This window comes from Rhinolophus ferrumequinum, unplaced genomic scaffold (assembly GCF_004115265.2).
Source record: "Rhinolophus ferrumequinum isolate MPI-CBG mRhiFer1 unplaced genomic scaffold, mRhiFer1_v1.p scaffold_87_arrow_ctg1_1, whole genome shotgun sequence".
NCBI classification, from domain to species: Eukaryota; Metazoa; Chordata; class Mammalia; order Chiroptera; family Rhinolophidae; genus Rhinolophus; species Rhinolophus ferrumequinum.
This window is the reverse complement of record NW_022680445.1, coordinates 1,109,385-1,133,733: the sequence shown is the minus strand read 5'-3', so window position 1 is coordinate 1,133,733 and position 24,349 is coordinate 1,109,385. Positions and strand designations below refer to the sequence as shown.

The window sequence follows — 24,349 nt, the reverse complement described above, 5'->3', positions numbered from 1 at the left end:
AGAGAGGCACCTTTTGTAATGTGATTTTAATGGTGGCATGCACAGAGGGTCTGCTGCTCAGGGAGTGGAGAGATCTTTCCCACGGAGACTGCTCAGGAGGGCAGAGCAGGACTCGAGTAAAGAAACTGAGCTGCTTTTGGGATTCGAGTGGGGTACGGTCGTCGGAAATACGGCATATATCCACTAGGCTCTTTGGCACATCAGAAATACATAATCTCTCACTCTCACAAATAGGCATTGTCATTGCTCCAAGTTAAACTTGAAATGCACATGGAATTTTTGAAGCTAAACATAGCCCATAGACACTCCCTTATTGCTGATTAACTCTGGTTTCAGTCTGGTCTCTGGGAAATGCATTAGCTGGCGCAGGAAATTTCAAGACATACGAATGCATGTAGACTGCTTTGTGCAAAGGGGGCATTGTCCTCTTTTTCATCCCTTAGTCGTGTGAGCCTCTCAGTCTTGTCTCCCTTGTCAGCTTCCATGATATGGGAGCCTTGTTTTCACTCAGGACCTCGGAGAACTTGGGAAAGTCTGACTGTCAAGTCAAATGAAGAGAGACATAGACTTATATTGTGATCTATGAGAGACATAGACTTCTATTGTGGAAGCTTGGTGGACCAAGGTGCCCTTATGGAATGTAAATAGCCTTGGGAGCTGGTACCCTTGGTGGGCTCTCCCTTCCTCCAGGGCTGAGGCAGCAAGTCAGGCCTTTACTGGGAAATAGAGATGCTCTCACATGGGTCTCCTTGGCATCGTCAGCAGTATGTAAAGATGCACACAAATCAGCGCTGGTTTTGTTTTTAAGCACAGACAAACCAGCACCCAAAAGTGATAAAGTTGCATTGAAGGCTGTGGCTCTTCCTGTGTGAGAGACGCACTTGATCTTGGTGCAGACAGCAGCATTGGAGGTATAGGAGCAGCCTCTGTGCTCTACGAGCAGTGAGAAGCTGCAGGTGAGAAGACTGTTTATGGCATCCTTACCTGTCCCCATAGAGGACACCATCTTCAAAATGTTTTGGAATCTTTAGGACAATGGCTGCATAAAGCATATCACTTTTAAAGAATGTAAACACGTAACAAGTATCTAAACATAACTTTGATGATATAGGACCACTTGTAATTGAATGGATTTGTATGTTTCCATGATGATTTGGCCCTAGCCAGAATCTCATTCCAAACAGACAGTATACTGAAAAATATGCGTACGGGTCTCCATTGTTGGTGTCTAATTAACTTCAGGTACTGAAAGATTTACTTTAACCTATTTTCCTAAATTATGTTGATTCTACAGAGGAAAAAAAAGTGAGTTTGTCACTTATGTGTCCTTAGATTCTCATGATGCAGTTTTGAGATTTAACGCTGCTCCTACACGTGGCTATGAGAAAGATGTTGGCAATAAAACCACTGTACGCATCATTAATTCCCAGGTAAGATGGATGCAGTGTTTTCATGAATGTACACTTTATAGGTGAATAGATTAACTGGATAAGTGAAGAGAAATTACCCAGTTACTCATGATCACGATCTTGCTTATTTCTATGGGTTTTGTAATTATATAATAATAATAATAAGGAAAAATTCAGAGAAATGGGAATTTATGTGTGACATGACTAGGAAAAAATAAGTAAATAAGATCAAAAGGAAAAATCAGTACATATATGCTACATATATATGTGTACATATCAGACTTAGCATGCTGCATTTTGTGAACTTGGAAAAAGACACTTAAGTGTAGAAGAAATCATGCCCATGAGAAGGCAGAGGATGGAGAGAAAAGCAAAGTTTCAAAATTCAAGGGTTTGTAGGGTAGCTTGAAAACTTTAGTCCGTTACTTGAAATTTCTCTAAATGAAAATGAATTGGTGAAAATGAAAACATCTTTGTTCTTTGTGTTCTTAATAAGAATGCTTTCCAAATTTATAGTAGAATTATTCTCAGCACAAACCACAGTTTCTAGAGTTTGAAACTATATAGAAAAATAGGACGTGATGAGTGACTTATGGTAAGTTGCCCACAGAACAAAAGATTAGCTTTCTGCGTAGTACCCTGAGCCAGACAGCCTGCAGCGAGGTGCGAAACAATTATTGTATGTCCTTAATTTATAGATTCCATTGATTATAAGATTCACCATTCGTTTAATAACAGCTTTTCAGAGTGGAGGAGATAAACCCCACCAAATTAAAACAATGTCACCTGTAAGATACATTTTAACTTCAGTTACATTAAAATATGAAGAAAAAAGTTGGATTTTAACTGAAAAATTGCACCTTAAAACTGAGGAACATCAATACTTCTTTTTCACAAAAAAAAAAACTGTAGTTAAAAAAAGAAAAAGTGATTGGCAGGTGAGATTGAAGAACTCATCCAGGACCAGATAGGACCACAGAGGGAGGATGGTCATCCCAGGGCTGACTCAGCTGGCCAGGTTCTCTGTGTCCCTTTTGTCCCGAGGATGGCACTCTGGAGCCACCTTTGTAACTCACTTCATCCATGCCTGTAATTTTTTTTCCAAATTACCTATGAAGGGGATGGAGTAAGAGCTTGGGGGGCTGAGTTAGCTAGGGAATGACATCTTTCCGGAGCCGGTCATTACCACCACAGGTCCGAGTACAGTGCTGATGAAAACATAAGAACTGGTGGACTTAAAAAACAAATAAGCCAAATCCTCATTTCCCCCCAAAATTATTTTAAGTACTTTATTTAGCATGCAATACTAGCCTGTCTCCCTCCCCGAGAGGAAAACATAAAGTCTGAGGAACTTTTTAAAGCCGAATCAGAGCAAGAAAAAAAAACATCCATCTCTTTGAAATATGATTTTGAAGAAACAAACACTTGCTTTGAAATGATCTTTCTATGTATTTGCAGATTCTGACCAACCCCAACCATCACTTCATTGACAGTTCATTGTATAAAGACGTCATTTTGGTGGCGTGGGACCCTGCTCCTTATTCTGCAAATCTTAACCTGGTAAGTGTTTCTTTGGTGCCCCTACCTGGACCCAATGGTCAAAAGTACCTTTGGCTACGTATTCATGGGAGCAAGTCAACGATTAAGCTTTGATAGAATGAAACCGATTGGGGTGGTACTTAAATACTCCTGCGTTCCTACCACTTTGATACCCTCGTCCAGTAACATACTTGGTGAACATTGTCCATCTAGTGAGAAAAGGGCTATTGCTCTGGAGGATTTTTTTTTTAAATGTACAATGTCCAAATGTTCACAGATTCCTAGTTATGCAATCAGTTGGGCTGATTAAGCTCAGAATGTTTCCGTTGAGATAGGGTTATGTTATCTTCCAAGTATTTACAAGACCTTTTGAAATAAATTGGAAGTGCTTTGCAAGAGAATCTAAATTTGTGTATCAACAGCTTATTATTATTTAAATGGACTCTGTTAAGGGTTTTTCCTAAACCTTTGGCTTTGACCTCTGAACCTTTTTAGTCTTATTGACATAGCCTAACCAGATTATTACCAGCCTTCACAATATAAGCAAGTTATGTCCCTGACTTTGTGGCAAGTCATTGCCTATCTAAACAAGCAGCTAGTTGCTTTTGGTGAAACCTTCGAGGAAAAGACTGTACGTGTTTTTGAAAGAGGCCTGGGAAAGATGGATGACAATTTAGCCTTGTGAAAGATGCCATTAGCTGTGCCTGTGAGTGTCCTTTCACTTGTTCTGCAGTCTTCTTAAGATGAATGAGGGGAAACAGATCTTGTTTCTCGGCTCCACCGAGAGATAACTTTCTAAGAGAACTTCCTAAGGTTTAATGGATCTTTTTGGAAGGGGTGTTCTGAAGCTGGACTTTTATCTAGCTTGATTGCTAACCAGCTTTTAACCAGGAATGCAAATCAGAATCACCTGAGAGTACTTTTCAGCTATATCTGTCAGAGCCTCATTTCCAGAAATGTAACATGTAGCCTTGACATGTGTTTTTGAGAAAGCCCCAGTCGATTCTCATATGTACCCTCTACTGAGAATCAAGCATCAAATGGGTATTTCAACTTTTCAGTTTCCTTTCCAGCCTGAGGTTCTCTGGCTTTAAGTTCTGACAGCTCTCTTGCTGTTTGTGGACAGTCTGAGAATATCTAGCTGTCCGACCTTGTTTCTTCCTCTGTTGGAAGTATCCAAGCCCTGGGCACAGAGCTGTCCACCCCAGTGGGTGAGGACTGCCACACTGCGGAAATCCAAGCGCCAGGGCCAGTCTGCAGGCCCGGTGCGCTGAGACAGCTGTGGGAGCCGTGGGACGAGGGGTGAAGGAGCGAGCCCCATATTCCTCTCGCCTCCTTCCCACTGCCTTGTCGGTTGAGGCCATAGTTTACTAAAGATGGCCTGACCCAGTTATTCTCAAAAATGTGAAAGCCACAGAACACACTCAACCGTGGACTATTCCTTGGGGTCCTTCTATGTACACAGGGTGTCCATGTGCTGGGAGAACGGGGCCCCAGAGCCCTATGAGCTAAACCTCTCCCCCACATAGTTTCTCCAGATCGCATTTCAGGGTAGCATTTGAGACATTTCTGAAGACATTTTTTTTTTTAATCTACCTTATAGTTCATTTTTTTCATTAAATAATTTATACAGTCAGTGTAAGTGTATATTTTGATGAGTATTAGCAAACACATAGAGTCGTGTATCCACCAACCACAATTTAAAAATAGAACGTTTCCATCTCTCCAGAGACTTCCCTTGTGCCCCGCCCGTCATTCTTCCCCGCCGCAACCCCAGACCTGCACCATGCTTTCTATCACGATAGATTAGATTTGGGAAACATATTTTTGAAATACACTGATAGAACCCAGGAGTGACCAAACTGTAGCCAAGGGCCAAATCTGGCCCTGTTTTGTAAATAAAGTTTTATTGGAACAAAGCCACGCCCACTCATTATGTATCTTCTGTAGCTGCTTTCACAGTACAAAGGCAGGGTTGAGCAGATGATGCAGAGACTGCATGGCCCTCAAAACCTAACACATTCCTTATCAGGCCCTTTACAGAGAAGTCTGTTGACCGTTGCCCTAGCCGTCTCCTTCACTTTATTAAAGAATAAAGCACCCGTCCGTCAGGGCTAGAACCCCGGTCTCTCTTTGCACTCATTCACCTCTGAGGTCCCCCTCCCTGGGTGCTGCCCTGTTTCCTTTTTCATAGTGTGGTCCTCAGTACTTGATTGTGTTGATTTTTTTTTCTCTTAGTGGTACAAGAAGCCAGATTACAACCTGTTCACTCCATATGTTCAGCATCGTCAGAGAAACCCAAATCAGCCATTTTACATTCTTCATCCAAAATTTATATGGCAGCTTTGGGACATTATCCAGGAGAACACTAAGGAGAAGATTCAGCCCAACCCACCATCTTCTGGCTTCATTGGTAGGTGTTAAAAAAATTGGAATGATCGGGTGAGCAGGCAGGGTTAGGCCTGATATTTAATAAACACACATTCATGTTATAGAATAGCACTTTAAAGGTGGTTATGGAGGGAAACAAGGTTAGCTGAAGAAAAGAGAAACATTCTGTTTCCGTTTCTATTGCTGCATAACACATTACCCCGAAACTTGCAGGTAAGAAATTGGGCCAAATAAGAACTACTTTATTTTTCTCGTGGTTTGTGTGTCAGGCCGGGCTTGGCTGGGTATACTGTTCTACAGCACTGACAGGCGGGGTCACTTGGTTGTATTCAGCTGCTTCATGTGATGGCTTCACTCCCATGTCTGGCCCCTTGGCAGGGATGACTGGAAGGCCAGACTCAGCTGGGATCATTCATTGACCACGTGCCTGCCTGGGGTCTCTTGCATGATGGTCCACGTGTAACTGGACTTCTTAGATGGAAGCTCAGGGCTCCTGGCAAGTGTTCCAAAAGACAGGAAATGGAAGCTGCCAGTTTCTTAAGGCCGAGGCAGAGCATCCCTGTGGCTCAGAGCAGTCAAGGGACTACCAGGTTCAAGGGTAGGACACACAGACACCACCTCAGCCATCTTTGATCTAGACTCCCTCCCATACACACGGCTGACGGGGCCAGGTGGGGAGCTGAATTTGGGACCACAGGATAGTGCCAGGGAGGTCCAGGCTTTGATGAGACTGATTCTAGCACCTTGTACAGCTCTCACCACCAGAGTCCACTAGTGCCAATCCCAAAACTGGATTTTATATAACAAGATTATCACTTTTGCTTATTATGTACTCTTTTCATCCAGGCTTTGGTCCTCCATGTGTGTGGTCTTACCCCATTTCTCTACCTGTGTTTCAGCTTATCACCCTATTATATCTTTGATTTCACCTGAGAATGGTAATAGTAAGAAATTTCTTAGATCTCCTTGGCAATATGAAAGCTGTAATGGAGCCAAAGAGTATTAGTTTTGTCCATAAATTACAGTAATATCTCCACCGTAATTTCAATGAGTTTACAACCCTGCACCTTAACTTGGGTCCTTGTGAATAAAAGAGAGACTTAGGAGATCACAACTCACCTGATTATGGATACAGGGCATACAAGTATCTGAATTGACAATTTCAGATTCTGGAATGGGTTTTTGGTATTTTAATAATGTGACATATTTTATGTAGAATTCAAGACAAAATTTATGATATGACTCTGCATATTATTTTCCTTAAGCATGCCCCCTCCCCTTTAAAGTCATGCCTTTGACACTTTATTTCCAAATAACTCTTTGGAATCCTAAGCTGTTTATCTTCTGTGAAGTTTCATTGGATCCTGTTAATTTAGGAAAGAAAGTATCATCTAGTTTGTCAGAAAAGGGTAACGGGTTAGAGTAATGCTTAGACAGCATAACACCATGTAGCAGAAGTTTACCAAAGTCTTTTTCATATCGTTGCCTTCTCATGAATTCATGTGGGCCGCACTTGATTAGAACAAAAGTTTTAGGGCGCAGTGCCGGGCTGTCAGATGTACTTAGTAATGACATGTAGTTTGAGATATTCAAGTTAGATAGCCATAGCTGTAGAAAGCTTTTCTCCAATGTTTTTGTTGAAAGAAATCATGCCCCCTATGGCCAGCTTCCTGTCATAGCTATTTAAAGAGAATTTGGAGTTTTCAGAGGCTAATGCTTGCCTTTAAGGCTTCTTTTACCTGAAGAAGTGGGATTGCAGTTTGATGTCATTGCAAGAGTGTTACTGGGTTAGGCAAATTGAGTGTGAATTCTCCTCTGCCATTTACTAGCTTTCTGGTCCGGTAAGTCACTTAATCTTGTGAGTCTCCGTGTGCGCATATGAAAAATGAGAATCAGAAAACCTTTCTAAAGATGAGTTACCAGGCCAGTTTGCAGCTGTTACTATTTTCTAGCAGTGTCCTGTCCAGTATGGCAGCCGCTAGCCACAAATGGCTATTTAAATTGAAATCAATTAGGATTAAATAGGAGGAAAACTTCAGTTCCTGTCTCACTAGCCCTGTGTCAAGTTCAGTAGCCTTCCTGCTCCTGGTGCCTAGTGTGTATAGGGCAGAGCAGATAGAGAGAACATCACAGAAAGTTCTGTGGAACAGCACTTTGAATTTCACTAGTAACAAAAGAATGAAAAAGAGCAAGTGGATAAGGCACCATTAAATTCCCACCAGGTGGGCTGGGCTGTGTGGGTGGGGACATGGGTGTGACAGATGGCAGGCATGGCCTGACATTGAATTCATCCACCGCTCTCTTCCCTGTCTTATTTCAGTGTGAGCCCCTCTCTGAGGATGAGCAGGAGGTGCAGCCTGGGCAATCTATGCCCAGCAGAGCATCCATCACCCTCTGAACGCCCTGCTAATGTGGCAATCTTTATACTTCTTCTTTGATCTTGCTCAGAAATATGCTGAAAGCCAGAGTCTGTTTTATAATTTATCAGACATTCTCATATATGTGCAAAAATGATGTCACCCACATCTCAATCTATCTGCCAGAAGAATTTTTAAAAATCAATGAGTGTTTTGTGTCTGTTATCAAAAAGTGTTCTCAAAATGCCCCATCTTGTTCTAAGGTCACGTTGAAAAGCTATTGACTTGTTGTCTCACCACCTCATCATTTCCAAACACTCCGACCTCAGTTACTAAACAGAAGAACACATTGTAGAGCTGTTCAGAGATACGTTTCAAAGTGCACAGATGGGGTTCCGCCCGGCATGGAGCCAGCAGGATGTCTCCATCCAAGAAGCACACGTGACTGTCTCGCACCCTTTCTGCTCTCATGATTAGCACAGAACTCACCCTGGAGGGGATGCAGGATGAACTCCTTTTCTTTACTGATGGGCTGCTGACCCGTCCGTAAAATATAGTCTCCCTTTTAATGCCTTACATCTCTAAACCCACAGCATACGCGTTCCCTATAAGTATTTATGAATCTGCATGTGTAAAATAGAGGGACTCTAAAAGTTGACTGTTTCGAACACAAAAGATATTTCTCTCTATGGAAATTTAGCCAGTGGTAGTTAGATTCCCAGGGGAACACACCTGACCTCCTTTAATGTTTCTGGTACTGTTTAGAGGCCTGTTCCTGGGACCTGAATTCATTGCATAGGAGGAAGGCAGTAAAGATGGAAGGAAAAGTTACCCACTGAGTGCATATTAACTGAGCACCTCCTGTGTGCCATGCACAGGGCCGGCCCCAGGGGTAGGTTAGTGAGGAAACCAAGCAAAGGTCCCCCTGGAACTGCCAGTGCAGCAGTAACAGACATAACATAGGTACGTGCACGTAGAGAAATGATATAAACTGTGGTAAGTGCAATGAAGGAAAAAAACAGGACACATCGAGGTCTGGAAGCGTCTGTTTTGCCCATCACTGGGTTTCTGCTCTTTGACTGGCACACAGTAGGTACAAACAACAATTATTTGGAGAATGAATGAATGTTCTAGCTCAGTGGTTCTCAAAGATTTTAGCATGCATCAGAATTACCCAGAGGTGATTGAGTTTTGCTAGTCACAAAAGGATGAAAAAGAGCAATGCTCCAAAGCAAATTACCCTAAAACTTAGATACTGAAAAGAACAATAAGCATTTCTTATCTCGCACAATTTCTGTGGGTCAGTCATCTGGGAGCAGATGGGCTGCATGCCTCGGCTCAGTGTCTCATGAGGTCGCAGCCAAGCTGTTTGGACTTGGGCTGGCCAGTCTGCATTCAAGATGGCTCACTTGTAAGGTGGCTGTTGGCCAGAAGCCTCAGTTCCCCAGCATGTGGAACCGTCCATAGGGCTGCTTGAGCGTCCTCCTAACGTGGCAGCTGGCTTCCCTAGAGCAGGGGATCCGAGACAGAAAACAGACAGAGGAGGCCACAGCACGTTTTATGGTGACATAAATGATCACATTGGTGACTTTCTGTTCACTATAGAGTCAGCCCCATTGTTGTGAGATGGAGCTTCATAACAATGTGAATACCAGGCAGGGATCAGTGGCTGTCGCGCTGGAGGCCCACCCTAGAGATTTTGAGTGGGTGGAAGTGAAAAGAATTTGCATTTCTAACAGATTCTCAAGTGCAACAGCTGGTCCTGGGGCTGCACTTGGAGAACCACTCTTCTAGCTTTTTAAAATCTTAAAGTTGGAGGAAACTTGAGAAGTCTGGTCCACAGGTTCTGCATTGATGAGCATACCATCAAGGTGATAGGATTTGGCTCAAGAGAACACGAAATTCTACAAATACATTATCGTTTTTGTTTCTTTGAAGACATAGGTATAAAATTTGTTTCCATCATGGACTCATTTTATGTCCTAAAAACTTAGTGTAAAATGACATATGTAACAGCTGACTGTAAATGTCCTTCTTAAAAGTAGATTTTCGTTTGTTTGCTTGATTCTATCATCTTGGAGACAAGATTGTTGGATATACTGGTTAGTACAGTATAAGTTTGGGAACCAGCAAACAAGGTCCCAACTCTCATTGATTTCAAGAAACCAACCTCTCAGTAATATTGAGGCACATGGTTCAGCCAACAGCATCTTCCACGGAAAAAGTACAGCATCCTTTTTGTACCTCCATTAGCAACCCCTAGCCCAGCCCCAGCAGCCTCGTTGATGGCACACAAGTCTTGTGGGCTTGCCTTGTTGGATAGGAGTTGTGATGGGGGAGGGGAGCTGCTGCTGGAAGGGGAAGCCATAAATATTGAAGGGAAGAATCGAGGAGCAGCTTCTGTTTAATGCACCCTTCTGAGTGTTCCTTAGTTAGAGTGGGCCTGGAGGTACTTTTGTGTCAGCACTGTCTTTGATCCCAAACCTGGAGTCACAGGGCTGTGCTTTTCCGGGGTTCCGTGTGGTCTTTGTATTATCAGTTCCTATGGAGAAGTTTGCTTTTGGGCAAGATATCCTAGTAAAATCAGATTTGGGCACAAACACTTACTTTGCAACTAAGTAAATTCTTCTTGTTTTATCTATAAATACAAGGTCTGCTTTTCCTACTTCCAGAGAAAGAGCGCTAAGTTGTAGGATTTGAGGAACATTTTGACCTAGTATCGAGGAAAACAAACTGTAAGAACCTCTTCCCTGAAACTTATTTTATTGTTGGAAAAACATTTCAGAAGTTTGCAATTCACTTACATAGAGAATTTATCAAAGCTAATAATTTATTATGCTTTCTTTATAATGAAACTTAGAGAATATAGGTGAACAATTATATTGACACAATATAAATACATTTTAATATTAAATGAATTAAACTATACTTTCATTACAAGCCTATTTAATATTAATAAGTTACTTAAAAATACTTATTAAAGTTTTAATACCTGTGATATATACTGAAATTAGTTATCTTGAATTTCTAAATGAATATTTTAAAACCATGTTTTCTACTTTTTTAACATCAAAACTCATATTATTACCAAACAACTTTGCCAAACAAAATATTTTGAAGAACTGTTATTAAAGAGATGAATATTTACCACAATTAAACAAGAAAACTAACTCAAAGTTACACATTGATTACTGATAATTATTTTTCAAAACACTTTAATATAACTGTGCAAATATATTTTGACTTTTGGTAACAAGGTCATTATGTAGAAATTAGTGAAAACTTGACTAACTTTTCAAGTAAATCTCATTTTCTTATGTAAGTCAAAAGAGATTTAGTGATATTGTTTATCATCACGTAGATACTGGCCCAAAGCTTTCACTAAACCTTACAGAAGAGAGTGACTCTGTCTTGCTTTATAAGATTTTCTTTGCAACTTTTTTTGAAGATTCTCCTTTGCAGAACTTACAAAAAGGGGGATATATCTTATAACCAAATATTTAAACATTTTTTAAAATACCAAATAACCCTCCACCGTCAGTACTGCCATCCTGATTTTATTTTAGTCTGTACCCTTCCAAATTTTGACCTCATCTAGACTTACTTATTCTAAACATCATTGTAATAAATTAGCCTCAATTTATGGCACCACAGAACAGGCACACAATAAGTGTTTACTTAATGAAAGAACAAGCAAAAGAATGGGAAGTTGTGATTTATGTCACCTTATATACTCTCACCTTTGCTTCACCTGATCTCACATATAGAAGGGTGCCCCCCTCCTTCTCTATCACTTTATGTGGGGTTAAGACCATGGGCTCCACAGAGACCAATCTTGGCCACAACGGCCAACTAAATATGTGACCTTAAGCAAGTTACTTAATGTCTCCAAACTTCAGTTCTTTCAACCAGAAAATGAACGAAGTAATAGTATCTTTCTTTCTCTTTGAATCATCATGTGCCTAGCACAACAGCTAAAATTTCTTGCTAGGTCAAATAAGACTTGATTCCCAAATATGTAAAGATCATTCTTTCATTAAGATATATAATTAAGATGAAAATAGATTTTTGTTTTCTTTGATATTACAGAGGCCGTGTCATTACATCAAATAGGTATATAATAATTTTGCCTTTCTTTAGTTGTTGAGTATTTAGGTTGTTTCAAATTATTTGATATTATCAAACAGTTATACTGATGAGCCATTACTAGATCTGTGTACTAATATATGTTATAGTTTATTTTATATGTGAATACATAGACTTCTTTCATTTAAACTATTTCCTTAAGAGAAATTCACAGGAGTATTAGCGCTGAGCAAAGGGCATGACATTTTGATAATTGTTGGTTAGTGCTAACATACTGCTTTTTCTTTGAATTTCTGATCAGAGTCCATATTTGTCCTGCACTTCACAGGAAAAGGCGCACTAGTACATACATTGGAAATATATTACTATGCACCATCCTCTTCTCCAGAGAAACATGTAAAAGGGGGCCTTACACCTCTTGGACTGCATATGTGTTTTCCAAATTATAAGGAAGTAACACAGATCACAGTAATTTAGATGAGCTATAAGGACTTGTTTCTTTGGAACCACTTTTTCATCTTACTGGGTCCTTTACCCTTAGCCCACTGGGGAGCTAGTTGCTCACATGAGTAGTGTTTCTCACTTTCATCCCTAGTTGGGTATTAGAGATTCACCTTGTTATTTGGTACCATGAAGTCATTTTGTCTGTACTGTATGGAGCCTGACTGAGGATAAAGAATAATTTACTTGGAACGCCACGGCTTCCATTTTGCTTTCATACAGACAGATGTTTTTAGCTCACCTGAGGTCACAAAGCATGACTGGATTGGTTTGCCACCTACATGCAGTAGGACATTTAGCCAAGCCAGGAGGCACCAGCTTCCCCACTCTTGGCTCATAGTTTGTGTACCGTCAGACAGACGGGCCTGGCACAGATCCCAACCAGCAGCACAGAGATGGGCTCACTTAAAATCCACAGGTGACAATATTTTATTGTAGAAAGCACTAACACCTCCTCCCACCTTTTTAAAAGGCAACCACTACTAATTGCCCTGTTTCCCTGAAAATAAGACCTAGCCAGACCATCAGCTCTAATGCATCTTCTGGAGCAATAATTAATATAAAACCCGCTATTATATCATATCATATCATATCATATCATATCATATCATATCATATCATATCATATCATATAAGACCCGGTCTTATTTTACTATAATTTTTTACTTATTTAATTTTTGCTCCAAAAGACGCATTAGAGCTGATGGTCCGGCTAGGTCTTATTTTCGGGGAAACATGGTATATTGTAAGTAACATTTCCGGAATTCATAGATACAAACATTATAATTTCACACTATTTAATATATACACAAGAATATGAACCTTAAAAACAACTCATAACTTTCTTTTCTGTTTTATACTGCTTTTCAGGTTCCAATTTTCCAATATATCATCCAAACTCATGATTAACACAAAACAATAACACATTAACACAAAATAATAAGCCACTTAATATCCACATTTATGATTGTGTAAAATGTGTCACAATTGGGTTGATTAGGAACAACTTCTCATATTCCCCTGTAAATAATGAACATTGAATGTGTCTTACCATCAAATAATACAATATAAATGAGCTAAAGATTGGCCGTCAAGTATTATTCTTGCATTATACAATTTTATTTAATACGGTAGGTGCTTCTTAAATTTTTATTTTAGTACCTGAAGTTAAAATTTCCAAACCACCTTTTAATTACAAATATTTTCCAGAAGTCTCACTTAAAAAGTCACTTTCACTCCTTAAATAATCTTAAGTATAGTTCTCATAATTTTCCATTTTATGATTAATTTATGGGGAAACCACAAAACAGCTGCTATATTTTCATTAAACCAGAATATTCAAAACACTTAGCCTTTCCCCTTTCCCAGTCATTCAGAAATAGGTTTTGCAGTATTCTATTGATCATTCTCAGAAATTCCTAAATTATCCGACATAAAAATTATGTTCAGGTGTGAACTGGAATTGATGTAAGCCAGTGTTGTCCCTGTCACTCGCATTGTGTTCTGTTTATACGTAGCTTATTTTGCCACATGTTGAGAGGATATGTTCATCAAGGAGAAAATGCTATTATTCTTAATGATTTTGGGTATTTAAATATTGCCATGTGAAAAGCAAGGTACTTTTAATATAATCACAATTAGGATAAAGGCTATAAGTGATTAAACTGTACTAGACTCTGAAAACACATCAAATGCACCTACATACGCATGTTAGAGTTTTATAGGGGGAACCTCGTCCATTCAGAATCCGTGATAATCTGAACATGGGTTGAAGTTTGCTTTTTATCCAGATTTTGGAGCAAATAAATAAGTGTGTATACTGCTTCTTATACTGAGTCATATGGTGTGACATTTTTTTAAGACTAGTTGAAATGCTTTTTAGTTGGTTTGATAATTATATTGCATTATATGATATTTTAAAACATGCAGCCTGGCACATAAGTGCCTCTTGAGTCATAAATCTGGCCAAAGAAACTTAACATTAATTGAATTATGTTTAAAGATTTTACAAAGCTGGCCACATGCCCATTTGATTGGCTTGCAAAAATACATTAAAAATTGTCTAAACATTGGTCTGCCTATCAAAAAGGGCAGTTCCACGATGAAAGAAGTAAAATTTTATTAGTGATGAAAGCAGTTTCTTTTTGGTAGCCCATAAACAAAATGACTTACCATAAAAGTTCCTCAAGTCATTTTAAAGAAATTCTTTACTGAGTAGCATAGGATTGGGTGATTTGTATTCTTCTTGATTTTTAGGTAATCCTGAAAAGTCATAAGAGAGGAAATGGAAAAAAAAAAATAACATTTTTAGCATAACCAGATGTGAATTCCCCATGTCAGTCTGGCATGGGGAAATGATTACAAAGTAACCTGATACTTGGAATTTATACAAATATGGTATCTGTGCAGAACAGACCTGACATGGGAGGCCTGCCCACTGACACTAAGGAGGGCCTGCTTACAAGGACCTTGGTATCTGGGAACTTGGATTTGGGGAGGGGTCCCACCCCCATAACTGATCAGAGTAGTTCACTGTGCCTAGTGTATGCAAGTACGGGGCTTATGCGGGACACCTGCTTTCCTTCAGTCTGGGATCTGGGTAGGTGCCAGGTAGATTGCCTATGTGACCAGCTCCCAGTAGAAAGCTTCACTGATTGGCACCATTTCACATGTGTGTGTAGCTGGGGGGGAGGGAGGGAATTTAGCAAATCCTATGTGACTCTCCTGGGAGGGGACTCTAGAAGCCTGCCCCTGGTTCCCCTGGACTTCACCCCACGTGCCTTTCCTTCTGCTGGTTTTGCCTTGTATCGCTTTGCAGTAATAAATCATAGCTGAGTAAGACTGTATGCTCAGCAGATCGTCGAGCCCGGAGGGTGGTCGGGGACTCCTGACATGGAACCTCATTGGTGGTAATTCGGAGACCATCTGAGAACACGCGTTGTCGGTGTTTACGTCACTTGTGGATGTCAGGGCTCAGCATGGCAGCACTTCAGAAGAGCTGCTGGTGGTGGTGCACAAACGTTTTACTCAGTACAGTATTTAAGACACTTTCTTCAAGTCATCCTCCATATTTTAGGTTATGGGCTTGGCCCCTGTTTTGAAATTTTAAGGTTAGTTCTTTAATTTACTTATTTTTTCCCTTAAAGAAACTTTTTGGAAACCTCCAGTGATGAGCACTGTGCCCTGTTTAGTAAATGTTCACTGTAATTGAAGAGGCCTCCACCAGTAGTTGAAGGCTCGGATCTTTCCCAGTCCTGCCCTAACACGCCTCCCTACAGTATTTACTCCCCGTACCTCCTGTTCCCTAACACGTGGATTCTGAATTGTGCCACAGCTATTATGCACCTCCAAGCACCGATGTCTGCCTAGTTCCTTTTTTTTTGCAAAATATGGAGGAATTTCATCTTCAGGATTTTGTGTGTTGCTAAGTACTATTAACAACTCTTACGAAAACTGATGTGTAGATGTAATCACATTTAATAATGGTTTTCAGTATTTGTTATATGACAGAGTCTGAATCTACACTCAGATGTATGTGTAATGATGACCTTAATAAATGAAAGAGCGGACTATGCATCTGCCAAATGAAGTGATCATGCTATCTATAACACAGTTTAAAATAATAAAAAATACTGTTTACCTTTGGTGCCATAAATCTTATCCACATTTCACATGTACCCAATGAGTTATAAACTAATTTTCCCCTTCCCTTTGAAGGTGCTGCCATACCAGTTCCAATATCAGTACTACAGCTAGCTGCCTTTGAAACACTTAGAGTGGATTCTGCTATTATTTAAATTTTAGGGTGCTTAGCCAAGGCTCAGAGTTAAAGGGAGCCACAAATTCATATAAGTGTACAAAATGAGATGGGAAAACCATTGTTGCTAAATCTGTGTCAGATAGGCAAAAATCAGGAGGCACCATACAGCTAACTCAATGTAAGAACCCACCTTTCTTAAAACTCTGTTGGCCTTTCGGTTGGACTGTCTGACTGACACTGACTGACAAATTCCTGTTTTCTGAAGCTCTGGAAGTTATTTTAAAGTATAAAATATTTATGGAAATGCTAACATGTACCTATTTGCTTATAGTGAAACCATAACTTTTTGCCTAGTCTTACGACAAAAATCTATATTATATTCTTAGCAAATACATTTAAAATGTAATAATTAACTAGCAGCAAGAGTGAAAATTTTCTCTGGAAAACTTTCAAAAAGAAAAAAATCAGATTCAAGCATCTAGTAGCCTGTTGAGACCGAGATGATGCAAGGCATCTATAGACACCATCCGTGGTTCTCCGTCCTGGGCGTGGGAGCACCTCAGCTCCAGGCTAGCTGCCTAAGTGCACAGTGTCTAGCTACCTTGGGACAGCTTGGGGATCGCTTACAGCAGAGGTTTTCAAATACGTGTGTTAGAGCAGCATGGTCCTCCCAGCATGGCCAGTGGGCCAGCATGGGGCCAGAACACTTGTTATTGGTCTACAACTAGGTCATTGTAGAAATGGAAAGTGTTGAGAAACTTTTACAGAAAGTTGACAATGAATGGCATCCAAATATGTGATTGTTTCTTTAATAATTCATTGTTGTGTTTCACAAAAGTATTGGTCTGTGATAGATTGGATTTTTTTTTCAATGGCCTTTCACCACAGGTCGTTTAAGAATGCTTGTTAAAAATTCAGTTTCCTGGACTCCAGCATAAACCAATGGGACCCAGATCCCTGGGAATGGGGACAGTTTCCAGGAATCTGCAATTTAACCTGCCAAGGTCATTTTTCAAGCTGAAGTTTGAGAACTGCTTTAGAAGAACAAACGACAAAATGACTAACATATTTCTTAAGTATAACATTACCTTTTGAAAGCTACGTACTTTAAGAACCAGTTGCAGAGATAACAATTCCTACACAATTGACTAGAGTCCCCATGGATGAGGTTGTGCTTTGGCTCCCAGTTATGCCCGGGTACAGAGACCCGTGGCTTCTATACAATTCCACCGCCAGTTTGTAAGATGCCTTTGTGCCAAAGGCACCCTCGGAGCCTCGTCACTGCCATCTGCAGACAAACTGTTGTAATAAATATGCGAGTGGGTGATGTCTGGGATGTGACGTGTGTCTGGCACCCTTGATCTTGTGGAGAGCTGGCCTGTACAGCCACACGCCAGACCCACGGGAGGGAGAGCACCCGCGCTGGGCAGTGTACGAGGACTTCCGGAGTCCTGACTTGAAAACCCTGAAGCCGTCCTCCCTCCACAGACATGCATCCTGCGGCACTCATCGAGAGAACATATACATTAGAGGGGATCCTGTTTGTTGCAGGTTTAAAGAAACTGGAAATAAAAGGAGAATTAAATTCTCCCTGGGCACATGGCTTTCTCATTCACCGTGTCAGTTCTTTGTAGATGATTTCGTGAGGGGTAGAAAAAAGTGTTCACAAAGCAGGGGCTGCTTCTCAGAGGGAAGGGCTTCATTATCGCCTGTGGCGCATGTTCAGATGCTCGTGCCCACTCCTCTCCGTGACTTTAGGAAGAAGGCGCTGGTCCTCGCTGCTTCTCTCTGGGCTCCACCATCACTTTTGGTCAGCTTGAGGAAGGGGCCACAACCAGGCAGTAGGTCAACCGAGGAAGAGCGGAGGAAAAGGAGAGAACTGACCCTTAGCTGCAAGTTTGGGCATAGCTCTTAACAACAACTTCACTTCCTAGAATCTGAACAGAATAATCTCTTTGTGAGGGATGTGTTTTACTCTCAGCCACAATACTGACTCGTGGCTCCCAAGTCACATGTTTAAAGTCTTCTAAACAGGATACCATTGTCCTCTCTGGAGCAGCACCCCTTCTGCTATTTCCCTTCACCTCTTGTCTGCCAGGCCGTTCTTTTAGGTTCAGTCCTCACCCCCCACACCCCCCACTCCAAGTCCCAGTCAAGCTTTCTGGATCTCCTAGGAACAATCAGATCCCCTCTTTCTTCTCTCCTGGTGTCCCTTATGCAGGACTTTCTCTGGTTGTGGGGATTTAATTGATTGGTTAGAAATATGATTGTCCTCTGCAGACAAATATTGCCTATAATAGGACCTAACTTTGTGACTGTTTTTTCATAACAGTGGATATCCCTTTAGTTAAAGAGACATGCACTTTTTTTTTTTTTTAAGTTTAAAGGATGTTAACAAGGCATTGGTGGTGCTAGGAAAAGAAAGCCCTTTAACCTAGATCAAGAACTAGACTTGTTCAATGATGATTCGGTTTTATAGCTGTCTATGTGAAACATGGAAAGAAAAGAAATTAAAGCAACTTTAATGCTGACAGTTCCTGTGAGAAAAATCATTTTGTTAACATGAATCTGAAACTGTGTCCACAACTCCATTTCTTTCCATTCAAATGACTATTTTATGTTCAATTTATAATCAAGCAATTAATTTATAAGCATTTTTTATAACTTGTTTCTTTCGAGCACAGAAGTCCTACTATTGCAAATTAGATGGGACCTGTGTGCAGAATGTGACATATGATTTTCTAACCTGGGGGGATGCAAATCTGTCACTCACTAGACTGTGGTCTACTTAGGTTCAGTAACTGTCTTTGCATCTCTCATTCCAGAGCCACAGTGATCAACCAAACGCATGCATATTATATCTCAGTTTGTCCCCGCACCCTGTGCACCCTACACGCCACCCACCGGAATTTGTAACACTGCAACTTTAAAGACAACGAGTTGTGGAGCAAGTCTCTTGCCACCATCATACCCCACGCGGCCCCGCCGCTCCAAGCGTCCTCCTCCTCCCACTGGGAGTTATTCATCAGGTTCTCATTTTCTTTCCGTGTCAGGAATCCTCCTCATGATGTCCCTGTGCCGTGAGGTGCACGTGTATGAGTACATCCCGTCGGTCCGGCAGACGGAGCTGTGCCACTACCACGAGCTGTACTACGACGCCGCGTGCACGCTGGGGGCCTACCACCCGCTGCTCTACGAGAAGCTGCTGGTGCAGCGCCTGAACACGGGCGCCCAGGGGGACCTGCACCGCAAGGGGAAGGTGGTGCTGCCCGGGCTCCGGGCCGTGCGCTGCCCTGCGCCCCGCTCTTGAAAAGGGACTCCTGGGAATCCATGTGCAATAAGGTACTTTGTACTCTGAGTCACAAAAGAATACTTGAAGATGTGTTTTAGGCAATGTCGTCTAGAGTCTTTAAACTGTAATTTAGTGGTGGCCACGAGAATCCTTCTCTTTTTAAGCCATTGAGTATTTATTACTGCTTTGAATATAATAATGGAATTGAAATGGCGGGCGCGGGGAATCAAGAAAGATGCAAACAAAGAAACAAAAAAGGAATAGCGGGGGGATAAAAGCAAATGTATAACATAAGGGTACTATACTGCCAAAATTGGTAAGCTTCTCTCTGCCCTGGGCACCACTTAACAGTGTTGGTTTCAGTGATACACCTGATACTATGAAATGGCGTATACCTTGAAACACCGACATTGAGGTGCAGTATCTGTAGCATCCAGTGTGTCACTTGTACATGCATTCATCATTAAAGATCCTAGAATTTATGACGAACGTCTGAATTATCACTCAGATGCGTTTATTTTAACAGCAAAATCCCTAGTATATTACATGGTGCTCATGTTTCCAAACCATTGATTCATCATTCCTGTTTTTCGTTGCCCCCTGAATGCTTTGTCCTTTGTGGATCAGGACACATTTCTAAAACCACAGAGCACCCATGTTGAGCAGTTCAAGAAAAAGCCAACCCCTGAATAGCACCACAGAGACACTTTGTTTTCCTGAAGCATTTCCTTACTTGACTAGGAGTATTACCCCGACCAAAAGGAGTATCACTGGCAAGGAATACAGAATCACGAGCCTGCAGGATGGCCCTGCTTTTCTGCCTGGCACCTTCTCGCCTGCAGTCTTCCCTACAGCCTTTCACAGTTTCAGGCACTGATGATTACAACACTCCATGGGACAGGGCGCCTTCCAATCCAGAAGGCAGGATTTTGGAGCAGTAACCCGGTGCTTCTGGGGACACAGACCTATCTCTTTTATATGGGTTTTATGGGTTTCTTGTAAGTAAATATCAGCTACTGCAACCCGAAAGTGATTTAACAGTCACTAGTTCTTCCTACAGATGGACATTTAGGAATTCCATCCTTGTTTTCACAGATAGGTTTTATGTCAGCAACATAACAAAGCCATATAATTAAATAAAATTGTCTGAAAGCATGGCTCTTTAACAACAAGGAAAATATGTATATGCTTCAGAGGGAAAGGCAGCTAGTGGGAAAATTGGCATCCCAGTGCATTAGCTATATTCAGTTTCTGGCTTTTTTAATGTCAATTTTTGTCACTGATACTTTGAAAAAAAATTTTGATATGAACATAGTGAAACAGAAACATTTTGGAAGACCTTAATTAAACATGCTATTATTTCAATATATAACCAAAACATATCTCAGTGGTATGATTAAGATTTCTTGGCAATGACCACAGCAGCTTAATTAAATATGTTCTCCTTTACAAGTATGTGAATGTCAGGAGTTTATGGAAAGTTTTTTGTTGTTGTTCCAGGGTTGTTTTTCTCCTGAGCCCTCTCAGGACTGCTTCCTTGAGCAAGAATGATTTACAGAAACTAACAGCTGTTTGGTTAGTCTACCCAGCAGAAATCCCGTTGGATAACAGACATCTCCTATGATTTATTATAATAGTGGAGTGGGAGTCATTGAAGTGTTTCAATCACAGCAATGTCCACTAAAAGCCCATTCTGAGAGCTTTGTTTCTAGATCTATAGGAAGGGTGGATAATTTTGTCCTACACGTTAGCCTATATCTCAGCAGACATGGTTAAGCCACTCTTCTCCCTGATTTCCTGAAAGAGCTTGGTCTTGTCCCCATGTTTAGTGAGCAAGGACTGTGGATGCTGGCTGAGTAGCTCTGATGCGGGGTGGGAGGTCCTCCTGCAGCCTTTGTTTCTCCCTGGAACTTCCAGGCTCTGCCTTCAAATGCCCAGGGCATTTAAAGTTTCTTTGATATTTGTCCTAGTGGATTTCCTTACTGGCATCCTTATTACCAGGACAACCCTGTTTGATGACTTGAGAAATTGGTTAGAGGAAAATTTATTGGGGTCAATATAAATATTCAAGTTCAGAAGCCCCAGAATACACTTCAAAGGCTTTAAAATAGCATTATGCTGTAACGCATGCACTTTTAAAAAGTACTTTCAGTCTCACTGAGGTTTTAAGAAAGACTGAAGAGCATAAAGGAGACTTAATTAAAATTTTTGAATTTATTAAGGCCTTGGGAATCTGGGTCTGTTAAACATCCCAAAAATGTGGTATACATATTAATACAGTGTGGGCTGGGCATTCTTCTACTTAAAAGTTTAAATTGATTAGTCTCTCAAAATATTAGGCAGGTAGAGTTAACATGATGGCTGCTTCTAGTATTAGCTGAATTGGCCCTAAGTGGCAATACTTGGCCAGGCATTGATTAAGTCCTTATATGCTAATTTACTGGACTGCAATAAACACGCAGGCCTTTTGTGGCAGAGTGAACAGTAAATGGTGTCCCACTGCATTTCCTCCAGGCTTTGTTCCTTCCAAAACCCTCCATCCTTTTCTGTGAAGGGTCGCTAAGAAAATCTTTCTGGTGCAAACTGAAGCCATTAAGTGTCCCTGTTTTCACTCTCAGGGCTAACAAGGGCATATTGCTTTATATTTCAAGATAGTTTCACTTGACCTTTTTTTGTTTTTGTTATCACAAAGAAACAAATATTGACCAAGAATGACAACTCACCTTCATGTAGATTCTTCCTAACTCCTTTCACCAGTCCCTCCACCAGGTACGAGGTAAGGCTTAGCAGTTGCAGCATTCTCACTGTCCCCACGGAATACAGTGCTGGCCCTGTGTACCCGACTTTCCTCACTAAGTCCTTACAGAGCTGCTTTTGTCAAGAACTTTGCGCATGGCCAGGAGGTGGTCAATTATAAGTTGTATGTCAGCTTCATGCAACCTCATCGGTGTTCATTAAAATGTGCCAAGTGAGGGGCTTTTGCACATCTTTCAGTTACTGGGTCCTTCCTTGTCCACCTGGACACAGAACCCAAGGAACCCAGCTTCAGCACCAGAGCCTCCCAGGTGTCTCGTGCCCTGGGTTCAGCCAGTCAATCCGGGACTTTCCGGTAATCACCTGTCTTTGTAGCCACAGCATCTGGACAAAGCAATGCTGACATAATCATTAGCATTTTCAAAACTGGGAAGTAAAAGTAACTGTTTAAAGCTACCGCGGGGTCTCTCTGTTACATGTTTATGACCAGTTCACTCTGGTGGAACAGATTAATACCTTATGCTGTTGGCTGACCCTTTAAGGCGGGAACACTTCCATACACTGGATTAATTAGGTCCTGTTTTGCTGCATTCAGTGGGATGAGTCTCACATGAGTAATGGTATGTGATGGAAGAATTTTGTATGCACAAATGACATGATTAAAATTCTTTCTCCAGCCTTTCTTAGAGAGCAACTCATGGTGCATGTTTGAGGCTGGTGGTCAAAGTGACTTGGTCCCATTTCTGCTTAGCTATGGGAAGAAACAGAAAGGAGGTAGGAGAATTATCAAGAAATATATGAGTGAATATATAGGCCACATAGTCTCTGCATATATTTTATTATACTGTCTGTTTCGACCACTCACTTTTTCTCTGATAGTTCAGAACTCTACCCAGTGGTTACACAACTGATAAAGGCAGCTATATTTAGAAGTGAATTGCTTAGGTAAACTATGCCTGAGTTCAACTTTGTTTTTTATACTCTGGATATTTCCATTGTGAAAAATATTCTGCATGTTTCTGTCACCGGGGCATCATTTACACAATTGGTAAATGAAAGGTATTTCTCTGTCAATTCCAGGATAAAATGTAAGTGCTGATTCTTGTTTTATTTAATTAATGAAGCCTTTTAATAAGAAAAATTAACCCGGCATATTCCTCTACAAGCTTGGGCTAGTGGAATGTAAAGAACTAAAGACATTGATATAGCTCTTACTCTTGTTATAAAAAGTGTGCATGTAGATATAGTTATATAATTTGCATATATACATATCTGCACACGTGGTTGGTTTTGTATTGTCTTTATTCTTCACACTTTATTTCTGAAACCTTTATAATAAATTTTAATTATGCAAACACCAGTTTTTTAAGAAAAGAAAGGTGATGTCATATGTTCTTCTGTTAAAAAAAAAAGTCTTCCCACACACTCATACTTTACACATCTTGCCTACATTAAAAAGCATGGCAGAAATATTTCAAAGGCGCTTCTATGGTAGAACCATTGCCTGAAGATGATATCCTAGTCAGAAGCCTTTCACTCCGAACTTCGCTGAGAAGTTTACAGCTCATGGCTTTTACAAGATTAGGGGAACAAACATTTATTGGTTCTATGGAAAATAGTCTTCTTACTTGGTAGGTTTCAAGCAGATTAACTGCCTTGGTAGCATTAACACGTAACATTTCTGATACCACACATTCTATTTTACCCTAGATAAACATACTTAACGAAATTTTCCTGGTGGAAACCAGTCAACTTTTTTAACAGCTTTGGGAATTTTTTTGTATGATAATTTTTAAAATGAAATGTGTACTCTTCAAACTAATTAAGGCCTGAGGTTTTCCAGGAATCACATTTTAAAAGTGTTTGTACACATTTTAGCATTTTGATATTTTCTATTTTGGTTTTGTATATTTTTATGTATACACAGTGTACAGACTTTTTCTTGTAAATAAAACATGTTTTCATTTGTCTAGACATTTCTCTGTTTTAATTTGTAGAAGTTGTACAAACAAATGAGTGAGTGGCAAAATAATGAGCCGTCCCTAGGAAAAAAAGGCACAAAGTTGAAATCTATTATAATTAGAAGTTCGTAAAAGCCGTAACAGCAGCATGCCTCCAGCTCTGAGTGTGGATGTGCCTGGGCCTGAAACCAAAGGTGGGGTTGCTTCTCTTTGTCCAGGGATTAATCGCCACATGCAGGAGAATGGCAATGGCAAAATCAAGCAGAAAAGGCACATGTAGGCTAACATCCTGACATTGA

General features: G+C 40.6%; 1 protein-coding gene across 5 annotated transcripts in view; it reads left to right on the top strand.

Moving 5' to 3' along the window:
• Positions 1-23,928, top strand: part of ST6GAL2 (ST6 beta-galactoside alpha-2,6-sialyltransferase 2) — a 70,559-nt gene extending 46,631 nt beyond the window's left edge. For all 5 annotated transcript variants that reach the window (XM_033102381.1, XM_033102378.1, XM_033102380.1 and 2 more), the window contains exons 3-6: positions 1,333-1,430; positions 2,868-2,969; positions 5,187-5,361; positions 19,097-23,928. In XM_033102381.1, the coding sequence (XP_032958272.1) occupies positions 1,333-1,430; positions 2,868-2,969; positions 5,187-5,361; positions 19,097-19,353 (632 nt within the window). In that variant the 3' untranslated portion in view covers positions 19,354-23,928. The remainder of the gene's footprint in view (positions 1-1,332; positions 1,431-2,867; positions 2,970-5,186; positions 5,362-19,096) is intronic.
• Positions 23,929-24,349: the final 421 nt, after the last annotated feature.